Source organism: Dryobates pubescens, chromosome 23, assembly GCF_014839835.1.
Source record: "Dryobates pubescens isolate bDryPub1 chromosome 23, bDryPub1.pri, whole genome shotgun sequence".
NCBI classification, from domain to species: domain Eukaryota; kingdom Metazoa; phylum Chordata; class Aves; order Piciformes; family Picidae; genus Dryobates; species Dryobates pubescens.
In genome coordinates this window covers 751,768-768,875 of record NC_071634.1, presented here as the reverse complement: position 1 = coordinate 768,875, position 17,108 = coordinate 751,768, and the positions used below count along the sequence as shown (strand labels likewise).

The following is a 17,108-nucleotide window of genomic DNA, read 5'->3' as shown; positions in this document are numbered from 1 at the left end:
CCCTGCTCCTCCAGACCGTGCAGGGAGCTCTCGAAGTGCTGATCCCCTGCCTTGGAACAGAAGGGGCTCTTGGAGCAGGGCCCTGGCCAGGGAAGCCGCCAGGGGCACACATGCCAGGCCCTGCCTTTCTGGAGCTGCAGGGCTGAGGGGAGCTCTGACCAGGTCATGTAGCAGAGACTCTTTGCTTCTCTAAAGGGCACAGGTTTTATTCCCCTCAGCATCACAGCTTGAATGACTTCTTCTCCCCCAAAGGGTCTGAGTGAAGGGGTGGGCAGTGCTGTGCCAGCGCTGGCAGAAGGCTCCCTGCAGTGGGTTCTTTCTGCTGCTGAGCCAAGGCAGGGGAGGCAGGAGCAGCAACAGGGCAGATGCCTGCCAGGAGGCCCATGAAACACTATCTCCTGCATGCAGCTGCTCAGAGCCAGGCACAGCCTTCCTAGCACCCACAGCTTCTGCCCCTGCTCCCAACCCACAGCAGCTCCTCACAGTCCCCATGCAGGCTGGGCCCTTAGAAGGTTGCCTCAGGGGCAGCCCAGTGGCCCTTGCTCAGCAGCAGCTCATCTCTGCTGTGCAGCAGCTCATCTCTTAAGGGTGTCAGGGAGGGATGGGGCTGGGGGCATGGAGCAAAACTAGAAGTGGGGAGATTCAGACTGGGTGTTAGGAAGAAGTTGTTGCCCATGAGGGTGGTGAGAGCCTGGCACAGGCTGCCCAGGGAGGTGGTGGCAGCCTCCTGGCTGGAGGTGTTTGCAGCCAGGCTGGAGGTGGCTGTGAGCAACCTGCTGCGGTGTGAGGTGTCCCTGCCCATGGCAGGGGGTTGGAGCTGGCTGAGCCTCGAGGTCCTTTCAGCCCTGACAGTTCTGTGATTCTGTGATCTCTGCTGCCCAGCAGCTCACTGAAGGCAGGGTGAAGTAGGCCAGAGCAGTTTTGTAAGGCAGCTACCTGCAATAAATTTGCTTCCTAAAATAGCTGCAGGGCTGTGGGTTGTTTGTGCAGCAGCTCCACAGGCTGCTTGTGCTCCAAGGGACAGTGAGGAGAGCTCCAGGGCCTGAGCTTTGGCACCAACTGATGGGAAAGAGCCTGCTCTGCCTCAGGCCAGGGCCCAGCACTTCCCCTGGGGGATGCTTTTGTACTGGGGCACCTTTGGTGTTCTCAGAGCCTGCTGGTGCGTCAGGGGGGAGTACCCACACCTCCTGGGGCCCAGGCTGGGCCTGGCATCAGCTGTCACCCTGAGGGTGGACAGCAAAGCTCCAGTCTGCCCTGGAGCCACTGTGCAGGGCTCATTCTGCTGGCAAATGACCACAGAGAACCTGCAGGAGCCATGTCCCAGGGAAGTACCAGCCTGGAGTCTGCTCTGCAGCTGATGCTTCCTTCAGCCCAGGCCCTTCTTGGCTGTCAGGCATTTGGCCTGTCCAGGGGCTGGCAGTGACCTGTTCCCTGCCCCTCTGCACTGCTGTGCTCACTTCCACAGCTATCAGATTGAAACTGGGCACCTTTGGTCCAGGAACTGTGCTGCTTTCCCAGTCTGTGGCACTAAGTGAACATTAATTAGGACTGGCAATAAGGAATAGAAACCTACTGGCACCCCTCTGGTGGGTTGCAGTGAGGAATGCTGACAGCTGAGGTGCTGCTCCCTGCAGAGAAGCCCACATGAGCCAGGGAATGTGTTGAGAAATAGGAGAGCTTCAGTGGTTCCTGCATGTGTCCATCCCTGGGGTGGAGCTGGAAGCATGAGTTAGTTATGGGCAGTACAAGGGCTGCTCTGTTTGTGTGGCAGCAGTGGAGGGCTCTGGGCAGCACCAACACAGCTGGCAGCCTGGGCCCTGGCAGAGCAAAGCTTGGGAGGCTTGGATGCAGATGGCACCGTGCTGGGGTGTTTGTGGCAGTAGGTCACCATCCAGAAGTGCCTGTGTGGTCAGAGGCACAGGGAGAGGATGTGCAGGGGTGCTGCAGGTACCCTCAGTCCTGGCCAGCAGTCCTCAGAGGCACTGAGAGTCCTCCCAGTTTCTTTTCTTTCCCAGAGGCTGCTGTGTGAGAGTAAGGTGAGAGTCAGTGGCAGAAGGAAAGGATGTGGGCCAGGCTCCTCATGAGGAAAATGGCATCCCCAGATCATCAGAGCTCAAGGGCTCAGGGTCCCACAGCAGCTCTGACACTCATGCCCAGTTTATAACCCAGATGCCACTAGGAGTGTGGTCACAGCTGGGTGAGCCTCTGCTCTGTGATGGTTGGACCACTGCACCAGCAGATCCAGAGAAAGAATAGAAGCAGCTGTGGCTGCCCCCTCCCTGGGAGTGGTCAAGGCCAGGTTTGATGAGGCTTTGAGCAACCTAATGAGTGGGAGGTGATGAGCAGGGGCCTGGAACTGGATGATCTTTAAGATCCCTTCCAACCCAACCCATTCTGTGATACAGCAGGCAGGGCTGGCTGTGGCCCTTACTGGTAAGTAGCGGCAGGAGGAGGTTTGGTGATGCTTCAGCTGCTCCCCTGCAGTGTGACAGGGATTGCTGAAGAGGAGCCAACAGCTCAGCTGGTTTAGTGTTCCCAAGGTAACCAGGAAACCCCCCAGCACGGGAAGCTTTATCCTTTCCTGTCTCATTTAGTGGTAAGCTTGAATAATGCAGACTGCAAGCAAACCTCAGGCCCTGTGTGATGCAGTTCTGTAGGTGAACACAGTTCCTCAGCTCCCCAGACAGCTGCTGGCGACAGTGGGGCATCCTCTCCTCCTGTCTTTGTTCTCTTGCCGGAGCTGCACATCCCCTTACCTGCACCAGGCTGTGGAGCAGATAGCCTTGGTTATTTGTCTCTGCTGCCAGGAAATCACCACAGCATTCACAGCTGCCCAGCTGGGTGTTCCCCACTGCACTTCAGCACACTTCTGCCTCCCTTCTCCTGTCCCCTCCTGCCTCCCCTGTGTCCCTTCTGACAGAGAGTGACCAGAAGCACACAGAATGGTCCAGACTGGGCATTGCTGCTGCTGTGCCTAACAGGACTGAAAGGTCTTCAGCATGAATCCTTATCCTATTCTTTAGGCAGAGTCACCTTTCACTTAGCTGTTTGCCTCCTGTTGCAGTTAGTTGACTCTTCAGTGGCTGCTTTGCAGCTGCTGCTTTGTTCTCCAAGCCCCTGTCAGTGATGCAGAGCTGCAGCACCGAGCAGTGCAGGAACCCTCAGCTTTGCTTAGTACTGCAAGTGAGCTTTTCCTCTTCACCGGTGGATGTCCCTGCCTCTCCCACACCCTGAGGGTGTGTGCTTGCTTCAGCTCAGGCTGCAGGAGCATCTCTGTAGCTTTGAATGTCACCACCACTGCATCAAGCTCTGGAAGTCTCTGCTTTGCTGATCAGGATCTCTGCTCCAGCACCGAGGGCAGAAGAGCCAAAGCTTTCCAGGGCACACAGCACGCCCAGAGGAGCTCTGAGAGGTGGAAGTGGGTGGGGAGTGGGTTGACTGTGGCCTGGTTTCCTAAGGAAATGAGGCTTGAGCAGTCTGGTTTTCCCCTGCTGCTGACTTTTGCATCTGCAAAGTGGCTGTAGCCAAGAGAGATGTGTCAGAGAGATCTCAAATACGAAGTCCACTTGTGACCCGTAAGAGTTAGCTGCTGGACAGGAGATGGTCTGGCAGCAGTGCCTGCTGGGAGGGGAAAGCTGCAGTGTTAACCCCCTCTGGCTGGCAGGCAGGGCTCAGTGCAAGCAGCACATGTGGCTCTCAGGGCAGCTGGCAGCGCTGGGAGGGAGCTGAGGGCCTGAGCTGGGAGTGGGGGATTTGTCAGGAATGATGAAGGCTCTGTGGTGTGGTTCAGAGAGCAAGAGGAGAACTGGAGCGTTGCAGAAGAAGAGTAGGGAGATCTCAGGGTAGCAGGGTTGGCAGGGACCTCCGGGGACCATCCAGCCCAACCCCCCTGCTAGAGCAGGGTCACCCGGGGCAGGGCACACAGGAACACAGCCAGCAAAGGGGTGGGAAGAGCTGGAGCACAGGGTGGGAAGAGCGGAGCAGAGGGATGGGAAGAGCTGGAGCACAGGGGTGGGAAGAGCAGAGCAGAGGGATGGGAAGAGCTGGAGCAGAGGGGTGGGAAGAGCAGAGCAGAGGGGTGGGAAGAGCGGAGCAGAGGGATGGGAAGAGCTGGAGCACGGGTGGGAAGAGCAGAGCAGAGGGATGGGAAGAGCTGGAGCACAGGGTGGGAAGAGCGGAGCAGAGGGATGGGAAGAGCTGGAGCACAGGGTGGGAAGAGCAGAGCAGAGGGATGGGAAGAACTGGAGCACGGGTGGGAAGAGCAGAGCAAAGGGATGGGAAGAGCTGGAGCACAGGGGTGGGAAGAGTGGAGCGGAGGGGTGGGAAGAGCTGAGCACAGGGGTGGGAAGAGCGGAGCACAGGGTGGGAAGAGCTGAGCAGCGGGGTGGGAAGAACTGGAGCACAGGGGTGGGAAGAGCGGAGCACAGGGTGGGAAGAGCGGAGCACAGGGTGGGAAGAGCGGAGCACAGGGTGGGAAGAGCGGAGCACAGGATGGGAAGAGCTGAGCAGCGGGGTGGGAAGAGCTGAGCGGAGGGGTGGGAAGAGCGGAGCACAAGGTGGGAAGAGCGGAGCGGAGGGGTGGGAAGAGCGGAGCACAGGGTGGGAAGAGCGGAGCGGAGGGATGGGAAGAGCGGAGCACAGGGTGGGAAGAGCGGAGCAGAGGGGTGGGAAGAGCAGGAGCACAGGGTGGGAAGAGCGGAGCACAGGGTGGGAAGAGCTTGAGCAGAGGGGTGGGAAGAGCAGAGCGGAGCAGTGGGAAGAGCCGGAGCACAGGGTGGGAAGAGCGGAGCAGAGGGCTGGGAAGAGCGGAGCACAGGGTGGGAAGAGCAGGAGCACAGGGTGGGAAGAGCGGAGCACAGGGTGGGAAGAGCGGAGCAGAGGGCTGGGAAGAGCGGAGCACAGGGTGGGAAGAGCAGAGCAGAGGGGTGGGAAGAGCAGGAGCACAGGGTGGGAAGAGCGGAGCACAGGGTGGGAAGAGCTGAGCGGAGGGGTGGGAAGAGCCGGAGCACAGGGTGGGAAGAGCTGAGCGGAGGGGTGGGAAGAGCGGAGTACAGGGGTGGGAAGAGCAGAGCGGAGGGATGGGAAGAGCCAGAGCACAGGGTGGGAAGCGCTGAGCGGAGGGATGGGAAGAGCGGAGCGGAGCAGTGGGAAGAGGCGGAGCACAGGGTGGGAAGAGTGGACCACAGGGCTGGGAAGAGCGGAGCACAGGGTGGGAAGAGCGGATCAGAGGGGTGGGAAGAGTGGAGCGGAGGGCAGGGAAGAGCCTGAGCACAGGGGTGGGAAGAGCTGAGCGGAGGGATGGGAAGAGCCGGAGCACAGGGGAGGGAAGAGCGGAGCACAGGGTGGGAAGAGCGGAGCACAGGGTGGGAAGAGCGGAGCGGAGGGATGGGAAGAGCGGAGCACAGGGGAGGGAAGAGCGGAGCACAGGGTGGGAAGAGCGGAGCACAGGGGAGGGAAGAGCGGAGCACAGGGTGGGAAGAGCTGAGCACAGGGTGGGAAGAGCTGAGCGGAGGGTCGGGAAGAGCCGGAGCACAGGGGAGGGAAGAGCGGAGCACAGGGTGGGAAGAGCTGAGCGGAGGGTCGGGAAGAGCCGGAGCACAGGGCTGGGAAGAACACAGGGCTGGGAAGAGTGGAGTACAGGCGTGGGAGGAGCGGAGTACAGGGGTGGGAAGAGCAGAGCGGAGGGATGGGAAGAGCCGGAGCACAGGGTGGGAAGAGCAGAGCGGAGGGATGGGAAGAGCCGGAGCACAGGGTGGGAAGAGCAGAGCGGAGGGATGGGAAGAGCTGAGCGGAGGGATGGGAAGAGCGGAGCGGAGGGATGGGAAGAGCCGGAGCAAAGGGTGGGAAGAGCGGAACACAGGGTGGGAAGAGCTGAGCGGAGGGGCGGGAAGAGCCGGAGCACAGGGTGGGAAGAGCGGAGGGGTGGGAAGAGCCGGAGCACAGGGTGGGAAGAGCTGAGCGGAGGGGTGGGAAGAGCGGAGTACAGGGGTGGGAAGAGCAGAGCGGAGGGATGGGAAGAGCCAGAGCACAGGGTGGGAAGCGCTGAGCGGAGGGATGGGAAGAGCGGAGCGGAGCAGTGGGAAGAGGCGGAGCACAGGGTGGGAAGAGTGGACCACAGGGCTGGGAAGAGCGGAGCACAGGGTGGGAAGAGCGGATCAGAGGGGTGGGAAGAGTGGAGCGGAGGGCAGGGAAGAGCCTGAGCACAGGGGTGGGAAGAGCTGAGCGGAGGGATGGGAAGAGCCGGAGCACAGGGGAGGGAAGAGCGGAGCACAGGGTGGGAAGAGCGGAGCACAGGGTGGGAAGAGCGGAGCGGAGGGATGGGAAGAGCGGAGCACAGGGGAGGGAAGAGCGGAGCACAGGGTGGGAAGAGCGGAGCACAGGGGAGGGAAGAGCGGAGCACAGGGTGGGAAGAGCTGAGCACAGGGTGGGAAGAGCTGAGCGGAGGGTCGGGAAGAGCCGGAGCACAGGGGAGGGAAGAGCGGAGCACAGGGTGGGAAGAGCTGAGCGGAGGGTCGGGAAGAGCCGGAGCACAGGGCTGGGAAGAACACAGGGCTGGGAAGAGTGGAGTACAGGCGTGGGAGGAGCGGAGTACAGGGGTGGGAAGAGCAGAGCGGAGGGATGGGAAGAGCCGGAGCACAGGGTGGGAAGAGCAGAGCGGAGGGATGGGAAGAGCCGGAGCACAGGGTGGGAAGAGCAGAGCGGAGGGATGGGAAGAGCTGAGCGGAGGGATGGGAAGAGCGGAGCGGAGGGATGGGAAGAGCCGGAGCAAAGGGTGGGAAGAGCGGAACACAGGGTGGGAAGAGCTGAGCGGAGGGGCGGGAAGAGCCGGAGCACAGGGTGGGAAGAGCGGAGGGGTGGGAAGAGCGGAGTACAGGGGTGGGAAGAGCAGAGCGGAGGGATGGGAAGAGCCAGAGCACAGGGTGGGAAGCGCTGAGCGGAGGGATGGGAAGAGCGGAGCGGAGCAGTGGGAAGAGGCGGAGCACAGGGTGGGAAGAGTGGACCACAGGGCTGGGAAGAGCGGAGCACAGGGTGGGAAGAGCGGATCAGAGGGGTGGGAAGAGTGGAGCGGAGGGCAGGGAAGAGCCTGAGCACAGGGGTGGGAAGAGCTGAGCGGAGCACAGGGGTGGGAAGAGCTGAGCGGAGGGATGGGAAGAGCGGAGCGGAGCAGTGGGAAGAGCGGAGCACAGGGTGGGAAGAGCGGATCAGAGGGGTGGGAAGAGCGGAGCGGAGCACAGGGAAGAGCGGAGCACAGGGCTGGGAAGAGCCAGAGCACAGGGTGGGAAGAGCGGAGCGGAGGGCCGGGAAGAGTGGAGCACAGGGCTGGGAAGAGCAGAGTGGTGGGATGGGAAGATCAGAACAGTGGGATGGGAAGATCAGAGCGGAGGGGTGGGAAGAGCTGAGCAGAGGGGTGGGAAGAGCTGAGCAGTGGGAAGAGCCGGAGTACAGGGTGGGAAGAGCGGAGAACAGGGGTGGGAACCGCGGAGCGGAGGGATTGGAAGAGCCAGAGCACAGGGTGGGAAGAGCTGAGCGGAGGAGCGGGAAGAGCCGGAGCACAGGGTGGGAAGAGCGGAGCGGAGGGATGGGAAGAGCTGAGCACAGGGTGGGAAGAGCTGAGCACAGGGTGGGAAGAGCGGAGCGGAGGGATGGGAAGAGCTGAGCACAGGGTGGGAAGAGCGGAGCACAGGGCGGGAAGAGCGGAGCGGAGCAGTGGGAAGAGCCGGAGCACAGGGGAGGGAAGAGCTGAGCACAGTGTGGGAAGAGCTGAGCACAGGGTGGGAAGAGCGGAGCGGTGGGGCAGGAAGAGCGGAGCACAGGGGAGGGAAGAGCGGAGCACAGGGTGGGAAGAGCGGAGCACAGGGCTGGGAAGAGCCGGAGCACAGGGTGGGAAGAGCGGAGCACAGGGGTGGGAAGAGCGGAGCACAGGGCTATGAAGAGCGGAGCACAGGGCTATGAAGAGCGGAGCACAGGGTGGGAAGAGCGGAGCACAGGGTGGGAAGAGCGGAGCACAGGGTGGGAAGAGCGGAGCACAGTGTGGGAAGAGCGGAGCACAGGGTGGGAAGAGCGGAGCACAGGGGTAGGAAGAGCGGAGCACAGGGTGGGAAGAGCGGAGCACAGGGTGGGAAGAGAGGAGCACAGGGCTATGAAGAGCGGAGCACAGGGCTATGAAGAGCGGAGCACAGGGTGGGAAGAGCGGAGCACAGGGTGGGAAGAGCGGAGCACAGGGTGGGAAGAGCGGGGCACAGGGGTGGGAAGAGCGGAGCACAGGGTGGGAAGAGCGGAGCACAGGGTGGGAAGAGCGGAGCACAGGGGTGGGAAGAGCGGAGCAGAGGCAGGCAGGAATCCAGGATAACTTTAACCACACTGAAGCCTGGGTGAAGAGGATGAGGGGAGCTGTGTCTTCACCAGGGGATGGGAGCTGGTGGAGGAGCCGGAGGCCAGCCAGGGCTGTTGGAATTACCTCAGCGGTATTCAAGCCCCATCCAAAGCCCAGTGGAGGCTGGGGTCTGCCCCTGTGCTTCTTGTCTCCAGTGCCCCGCACATGCCTCAGAGAAATGCCTGGATGGCTGTTGTCTGTCATCTGCAGGGTGCAGTGCAGGCACACGGTGAGCTGCAGCAGTGCCCAGGCTGCAGTCCAGCGTTCCCCAGCAGAGTTTGGGGTTGGGCAGGCCACGGCACTGCCAGAGCTCCATATATGCACAGGCTCAGCGTGAGGCAGACCCAGGGAGCTCTGCACCTCCAATTTAGGAGAGCACTGTGCCCTGCTGACTGGCTGCTGCTCTGCAGTTTCCTTCCCTCACAGCAGATTTGGTCTTGTGCTCATTGTCTGCAAGCAACTCTCTTCGTGTGCTCCTGGAAACTGCTGCTTCAGGGTTCAGTCTCTTACTGTGGGCAGCACAACCTGAGGAAGTGGCTGTCAGTCACTGCCTGCTGAGCTGCAGGAAATAAAGGCGTGGGGCAGCGAGCAGCAGGGGCTGGGGAGGAAGGGCAGGAGGACAGAAAGGCAGCACCTAGAACCACGGCTAAAAATGTCAGTTGTGTGCTTGGCTGCTGGGTTCTCACTGTTGTGGAGCTCTCTTCCTTCTGTGAGCTCAAGATTCTTTGTATTAGGTCCTGCTAAACTCAAAGAGGGTATTTATTATCATCTTAGGTGAGCCCAGGACCAAGCTGTTGTCTGCATGCTCTTCCCTGCCTTTACTGATGTGCTTGCTTCACAGAACCACAGAATGGGAGGGCTTGGAAGGGACCTCCAGAGCTCTCCCAGTCCAACCCCCTGCCAGGGCAGGGCACCCAGGGCAGGGAACACAGAACACATCCAGCTGGGGTTGGAAAGGCTCCAGAGCAGGAGACTCCACAGCCTCTCTGGGCAGCCTGCTCCAGGCTCCAGCACCCTCACAGGGACAAAGTTCCCCTCCTGTTCCCCTGGCACCTCCTCTGCTCCAGCTTGCCCCCAGTGCCCCTTGTGCTGTCCTTGGCCATCCCTGAGCAGAGCCTGGCTCCAGCCCTGCACATCTTTATCCCAGCACTGAGGGCAGCCCTCAGGCTGCTCTGCTCCCAGCTCCAAGCCCCAGCTGCCTCAGCCTGGCCTCACAGGGAGATGTTTCACTGCCTGCAGCAGCTCTGTGCCTCTGGGATGGACTCTTTCATGCAGTTCCCTGAGGTCCTTCCTGAACTAAGGGGCCCAGAACTGGACACAATATTCCAGATGAGGCCTCAGCAGGGCAGAGCAGAGGGGCAGGAGAACCTCTCTGGACCTACTGACCAGAGCCCTTCTAATGCACCCCAGGATGGCCTTGGCCTTCCTGACCACAAGGGCTCATTTATGTTGTTGAGATACTGCAAGGGATCAAAATGTGTTCAGTTTCCCAGACTCCTTCTGATCATTTGTACCCAATCCTTGCATCCTCACAGCCCCTGCAGGAGGAACAGGTTCAGGGCTGAGCTTGTTGAAGCCAGTGTGAAGCCACTGTAAAAGATTGACTCTCCTGGCTCAGTAGCTGCTTTCCTGAGGTCTGCCTGGTGCCTCAGGTTTTGCTCAGCTCTGCTGCAGTGAGCATGATGAACAGCAGGCAAACTGTCTTGGGTCACTGCTTTGGAAACCAAGATGTGTGCTGGCTTGCCCCATTCTTTCTCAAATGCCTTGTTCAGCTCCAGCAGCAGGATGGGGCAGCACCTCCCAGAGAGTTAACTGTGGATGTCTTATGCAGGTAATGCCTGAGGCCCACAGCACACAATCACTGCTGACAGGATGGAAAACACCACTGCAGGTCCTTGTGGCTCCACAGTGAGGGACTGAAACCCTGAGCACTCCCCTTGCCAAGAGCAGCAGAAAGAGCTGTGTGAATTGCAGGCAAAAGCTGCAGCGGCAGGGGGGTGCTTGCAAGCCACTCCAAGGCCCCCTGCAAGCTGTTGCATTCAGGCTTTGCAGCACCATCCTGCTGCACTGACAGCCGGGCAGGGCAGAGCGGGGCTGACAAGCCTGAGCTTATGTCCAGGCTAACCAAAGTGACCAAGCAGCTAGGCAGTGGTGCAGAGAGGAGCCAGTGGCAGACACTCTCAGTGGTTTCTCCTCACTGCTGCTATTTTTAACTGATGGATTTCTTCCTTACATGAAATGTTGAAGCTGGCAGTGTCCCTTCCAGGCTTGAAGAGGAGAGGAACCTGCCAGGAAGAGTGGCAGGCCTGGCATTTTTAGGCCTGATCCTGTTGCTATATCTCAGTGGGGAATTTCCTTCTCTGCTGAGTCCAAATGGACTTTTCTGGCGTGCAGGACCCTTCCCTTGGGCAGGTTTAATGCAGGATGAGGCCCCAGCATTCAAACCCTTGAGCCTGTAGGGCTTGGATGCTGCTTGTCTGCCAGCTTTCCAGGGTCCTGAATAGAGGGGAAAGGATTGCAGGGCAAGGGTTCTGCTTTTGTCCTGCCTCGGAAGGCAGTGCTGCCATGTGCTGCTGTCACACCAGGCTCTTTTGAAGCCAGGGCTTCAGTTGCCTTTTTAAAGTGTGCTGGCCTTTGGAGGTTTGGTTTGGTTTGGTTTGGTTTGGTTTGTTCCTTTTGCTTGTAAGCCCCAAGGCTCAGCTGTGGAACCCTTTGCAAGAGGCAAGCCAGCCCCAGCCCTGCTTTTTGTTCCTCTCTCTGGCAATAGTCTCTCTGAATTCAGTGATGCAAAATCACTCCTGGCTCCTGGACTGCACTTTGCTCTCAAGCTGAAATCAAATCTAACACCTTTTGCTAGTGCAAGGAACTCATTGGACAGACAGGGGGGAAATACCTGTCCCTGTGACAGGGAATCAATTTAATCCATTTGTTGTTTGTGTGTTGTTTCTCTTTTCCAGGCTTATATTTGGCACTCTTTACCCTGCCTATTACTCTTACAAAGCCGTGAAATCAAAGGACATCAAAGAATATGTGAGTACTGAGCTCTGCAGCTCTGCTGCTGGGCTGGCTTTCTGAGCCTCTGCCTCACCACATTGGGAAGGAGTTGCCTGGGCTCTGGGAAAGCTCCTAGACCCCCTCAGTTCAAGGGGAAGGCTGGCCTGAAGGGGGGCTGCATTGCATCCAGCTCTGGGCTCCCCAGCTCAGGAGGGACAGGGATCTGCTGGAGAGAGTCCAAGGGAGGACTCCAAGGATGCTGAAGGGACTGCAGCACTGCCTGGGGAGGAGAGGCTGAGAGCCCTGGGGCTGTTCAGGCTGCAGAGGAGAAGGCTGAGAGGGATCTGATCAATGTCTATCAATAGCTGAGGGCTGGGGGTCAGGAAGGAAGGGACAGACTCTGCTCACTTGTGCCCTGGGATAGGCCAAGGGGCTATAGATGGAAACTGCAGCACAGGAGGTTCCAGCTGGGAACCCCAGCTGGATGTGTTCCTGGATGTGCCCCTGCTCGGGCAGGGGGTTGGACTGGGTGAGCTGGGGAGGTCCCTGCCAACCCCTAACATGCTGTGACTGGCTGATTGCTGGGCACAAGCCTCAAACAAGGAGACCTGAGTTTGTGCTTCTGGCTGCTGTGCAGAGCTGCTGTGCTGTCTGACAGGTGCCTGCTGTGTCTCTGGTGCTGTGAGCTGTGTGTGGCTGCCTGGGAAGGTGTTTGGCACACAGGGCTGTGCCTCTTTCCCTTTCTTTCCAAAGAGCAGCACAAATCAAAGCCTTTTCAGAAAGCCTTGAAGCTTGAGCTGCTCATTCAAAACAAGGATCAGAGAAGGCAACTGGAAGCACAGAGGACTGAATCCTCAGATAGAAACATCCTTCCTTGCAGTGACCTACTTACAGGCAGGGCTGGCAGCTGGGTGTGATGAGGGGTCTGCCCTGGGCTCAGGTTTCTAGAAGCATATGGGGCCACAGGGCAAGTGACATGTGGGAGAATCAAAAGCACTTGGATGCTGTTGGGGTCCTGTAGGATTTATACTGCCCTCACAACCTTCAGTGAACCTGATGCAGCCTCCAGATCTTGCCTCCTCAATGCTCCTGAGGTTCCAGGGATAACAAACCCAAGTTCTCCTCTGTAGCTGCCTGTCCCATCAAGTCTTTAGTGAAAGCTCAAACTGTGCCAGCTGAGATACTTCCTCCTTCAGGTGCTGCTTCTGGATGCTTTGAGAATCATAAGTGTCAGAGAACACAGCAGATAGTGCAGGCAGAGTGACCCTGCAGCCCTGGCACAGCTGTGTGCACCCTTTGCTGGGAAAGGCAGCAGACAAGTGTGGGGGTCCCAGGCAGTGTCTGCCCCTGAGGCTTAACACACCCACAGTCCTTGTCTGGAGAATACTCAGTTGAAGGCTCCAGCTCCTGTTGGAAACCCACTCCCAGAAGAGGAACTGGCATCAGACTCCAAGGTGGGAGCAGCTGATCTGAGCCATGGCTTTCAGCTGAGCACAGCAGCGGTGGCAATCCTGCTGCTGGGCTCTGGCTGTTCGGATACAAACTGACCCAGGACAAACCCTTCCTGCACTGATAACACCACAGGATCCTAGAATGGCTTGGGTTGGAAAGGGCCTCAGAGCTCCAACCCCTGCCCTGGGCAGGGACACCTCCCACCAGCACAGCTTGCTCAGGGCCTCATCCAGCCTGGCCTTCAACACCTCCAGGGAGGAGGCAGCCACAGCCTCCCTGGGTAGCCTGTTTTGATTTTGCTGGGTGTTTGAGGCTGCTCCAAGCCCAGGCCTTGGTGCTGGCAGTCATGTCTTAGCTGACAGAACTGTGGTGGCAGAGAGGGTTTGAGGGAGCTGAGTCACATAAAACCCTGGCAGCAGCTGCCCAGGCACCTGCTGCTGCAGTATGATAACTGTAAGTAATTCTCTTTGTGTTGACAAAGATGCATCCCAGGGGAGCAGTTCCCCAGCTGGGTGCCAGGTGCTTAGTGAGTAATTTCAGTACCTGCAGGGAGACGAAGAGCCACTGAAGGTACTGTCCCCACTGCCCTCAGGAGCAGATGGAGCCAGCCGTGTCCCAGCCAGGGAGACCCCAATTTATTGCCCCCTCCATCCTCCCTTCTGCAGAGCAGCACCTGATGTCAGTGTCCCTCTTGTGTCCTCCTTTCCAGCCTTGCCTTACTCTGTTGCAGTCATCCCAGCCTCACACACCAGGGGCCAGTTCTTTAGCTCATAGATTTTCATGGAGTTTACCTCCATAAGCCTTCCAGCAAAGCTGCTCAGGGAGCTGCATTTGCAAACAGAGCTGATTAGACCAAAATGCTGAGGTCAAGGAACAACTTCTGTCTCACCACCACTTCCCTTGGAGAGAGAATTTCTTACATCTGTTTGAACTGAGTTTTACAATGGGAAGAAAATCTTGAGGGGGGATGAAAAGTTTTTGTCTCATCTCCAGGACTTTGAAGTTCCTTCTTACATCATCTCTGGTGCCAGTGCCCCAGAAGAGGAGCACTGCCTCACCTGGGAAAGACCACTGCCAGTGCTGGGAGCAGGGGGCAGATGTTGCTGTTTTCCAGCCCAGGAGGAACCAGCACTAGTTGACATCAGAACAGTGTAGCTGTGCCCCTGAATGCCATTGAGTACTCAGTGGCAATGAGCCCCAGGCTCCTAAGTTACTACAACTTCCCTGACCAAGCCAAGGGCTCTCTTCCTGTGTCTGTCACTATCCCTGCCGTGGGGACTGCCCATAACCCCCCCAAGCAGTCTGCCCCAGGGAGGAGGGCACTGGCCACAGTGACACACAATCCCAGAGCACATCTGGCTGGAAGAGACCTCCAGGCTCATCCAGGCCAACCCTACCCCCAGCACTGCAGGCTCAGCACCAAACCATGGCCCTAAGCACCAGCTCCACAGGCTGCTGGAACACCCCCAGGGATGGGCACTGCAGCACTGCCCTGGGCAGCCTCTGCCAAGCTCTGAGAACCCTTCCAGGGCACAAAGATTTCCTGAGCTCCAGCCTGAGCCTCCCCTGGGGCAGCCTGGAACCACTGCCTCAGCTCCTGTCCCTTGCCACCAAGGACCAGAGGCTGCCCCCTCCTCTCTTCAGGCCCTTCTCCAGCCTCACTGCCCTGCTCTGGACACCTCCAGCCCCTCAATGTCCTTCCTGCAGGGAGGGCCCAGAGCTGAACACAGCACTCCAGCTGTGGCCTCCCCACTGCTGAGCACAGGGGGATGGTCACCTCCTGTCCCTGCTGCCCACCCTGCTTCTGACCCAAGCCAGGAGGCCATTGGCTCCCTTGGCCCCCTGGGCACTTCTGGCTCCTGGTCAGTGACTGCCAACCAACACCCCCAGGTCCCTCTCTGAGTTGCAGCTTTCCAACCACACCTCCCCAGGTCTGTGACAGCACAGCACAGGCTTTGGGTGTCAGTGTGGGGTAAAATGCCCCTAGCTAAGGCCCAGAGAAGGGAGTTAAGCTGCCTGGGTTGCCCTGCCATGGGCTCAGCCTGTGCTGTGGGGACGCAGCAGCACTCAGCTGATGCAGGTAAGTCAGTGAGCTGTGGGGGGCTGATGGTGCCCAGGAGCCCTGGCTCATGGGGGGCAGTTACTTCTTCAGCCCTTCTTGCCTGCTTTCTCCTGCCTGCAGGTATTCCCTAAGTGCTTACAGAGTGTCTTAATTGCTCTTTGGCCAACACTCTAGGATTAACCTCTGCTGTTGAGCTGAGTGAGGTTATGGTCCTCTGCTGGCCAGAGGAGCAGAGTCAGGCTGCTCTCAGTTTCACAAGACCAGTCCTAAAGGCCACCAAATGCCTTCCCAAGGGTGGGAAGTTAGAGCATGGTTTGGTTTGGAGGGGACCTTCAAGCTCATCCAGTTCCAACCCCTGCCATGGGCAGGGACACCTCCCACCAGCACAGGCTGCTCAGGGCCTCATCCAGCCTGGCCCTGAACACCTCCAGGCAGGAGGCAGCCACAGCCTCCCTGGGCAACCTCTGCCAGTGTCTCCCCAGCCTCACTGCCAAGAAACATGAGGAGTGCTGTGTGCTGAGCTCTGACATCAGTTCAGAAGTGATGGTTACATACACAGGGGGGGAAGAACTACTTCTTTTCTGTGAGGGTCACTCTGTGCACTTGTGCCTGTGTGAGGCAGTTGGAGGCCCTTGAGCAGGGCAGGTTTAGACTGGACAGTAGGTTTTCCCAGCCAGAGTGGTCAGGCACTGGCACAGCCTGCCCAGGGAGGTGGTGGAGTCACCACCCCTGGAGGTGTTTAAAGGTCACTTAGATGTGGTGCTTAGGGATGTGGTATGGGGGTGAGCCTTGCAGGGTAGGGCTCTGGGTTGGACTTGGTGATCCTGAGGGTCTGTTCCAACCTGAATGTTTGTGTGGTTCTGTGGAAGATGACCCAGGTTCTGTTTGTGTCCCCCAGGTCAAGTGGATGATGTACTGGATCATCTTTGCTCTTTTCACCACCGCAGAGACCTTCACCGATATATTTCTTTGCTGGTGAGCACCAGAGGGGGCAGGGGAAAGGAACTGGAAATGTTGGCAAGGAGTAGAAGGAGACACAGAGGTGCACTGGCTCCTGAATGTGGGGCTAGGAGCCTCAGCTGTGTGGAGTTCTGCCTGGGGCAGCCTTGCTTCCTTCCTCAGGGCTGTCACAGGAAAGCAAGGAAGGGTCTGCTGAATGCTGTCCTTAGAGAGAAGTCATCACAGGAGTCTCAGTGCCCTGCTGGTTGCCAAGCTGGATGCTTGCAGAGGTTGTGCAGATAGCAGCAGCCCTGGCTGCTGAGCTTGGCTGGCTGTTCTGCCAGGCCCTTGCCTGGTTGCTCTGGGTTTGTGGTGTGATGGAGCACACTGACAGTCCACACTGATGTGATCTCTGTGCTGCCAGTGGAAGGATTCCTGGTGGCCTCTCTCTGTCAGCACTGCTTAGGCCACACCTGGAGTCCTGTGTCCAGCTCTGGGCTACTCAGGTTAGGAAAGATGTTGAGATGCTGGAAGGTGTCCAGAGAAGGGCAACAAAGCTGGGGAGGGGTCTGGAGCACAGCCCTGGGAGGAGAGGCTGAGGGAGCTGGGGTTGCTTAGCCTGCAGAAGAGGAGGCTCAGGGGAGACCTTCTTGCTCTCTCCAACTCCCTGAAGGGAGGTTGTAGCCAGCTGGGGGTTGGGCTCTTCTCCCAGGCAAGCAAGCACCAGAACAAGAGGACACAGTCTCAAGCTGTGCCAGGGGAGGTTTAGGCTGGAGGGGAGGAAGAAATTCTTCCCAGCAAGAGAGATTGGCCATTGGAATGTGCTGCCCAGGGAGGTGGTGGAGTCACCATCCCTGGAGGTGTTTAAGAAGAGCCTGGATGAGGCACTTGGTGCCATGGTTGAGTTTATTAGATGGTGCTGGGTGATAGGTTGGACTTGGTGATCTCAGAGGTCCTTTCCAAGCTGGTTAATGCTGTGCTGCTGTGCTTCTGTCAGGGCCAGGCATGTAACTGCCCAGCCATCAGATTGCTCCTTGCGTTTGGCTGCTTGGGGTGGGGGGTGTGGGGGTGTTACTTGGTTGTCCTTTGTTAGCAAGGCTTTTCCAGTGGCAGCCAGTGAAACCAGTTGACTTCAGGTGAAAATGAGAGGGTAGCTTGTCCCTGTCTGGTGCTGCATGGCTCTGGTGAGTCCTCCCTGCTAAGGGAATGGGGGTGCTTGGCAGCTTGGCAGCGCTGCTGAAAAGGAGATAAAGGATGCCCTTGTGTCTGTCTAATTCACATGCAGAT

At 58.6% G+C, this 17,108-nt stretch overlaps 1 protein-coding gene across 1 annotated transcript in view; it reads left to right on the top strand.

Annotated features, from left to right (window-relative positions):
- The window catches only part of REEP1 (receptor accessory protein 1), an 81,075-nt gene that overhangs the window by 25,389 nt on the left and 38,578 nt on the right, over positions 1–17,108 (top strand). Inside the window, exons 2-3 of the mRNA XM_054172248.1 lie at positions 11,332–11,404; positions 15,781–15,857. Coding sequence (XP_054028223.1) covers positions 11,332–11,404; positions 15,781–15,857 — 150 coding nt within the window. The remainder of the gene's footprint in view (positions 1–11,331; positions 11,405–15,780; positions 15,858–17,108) is intronic.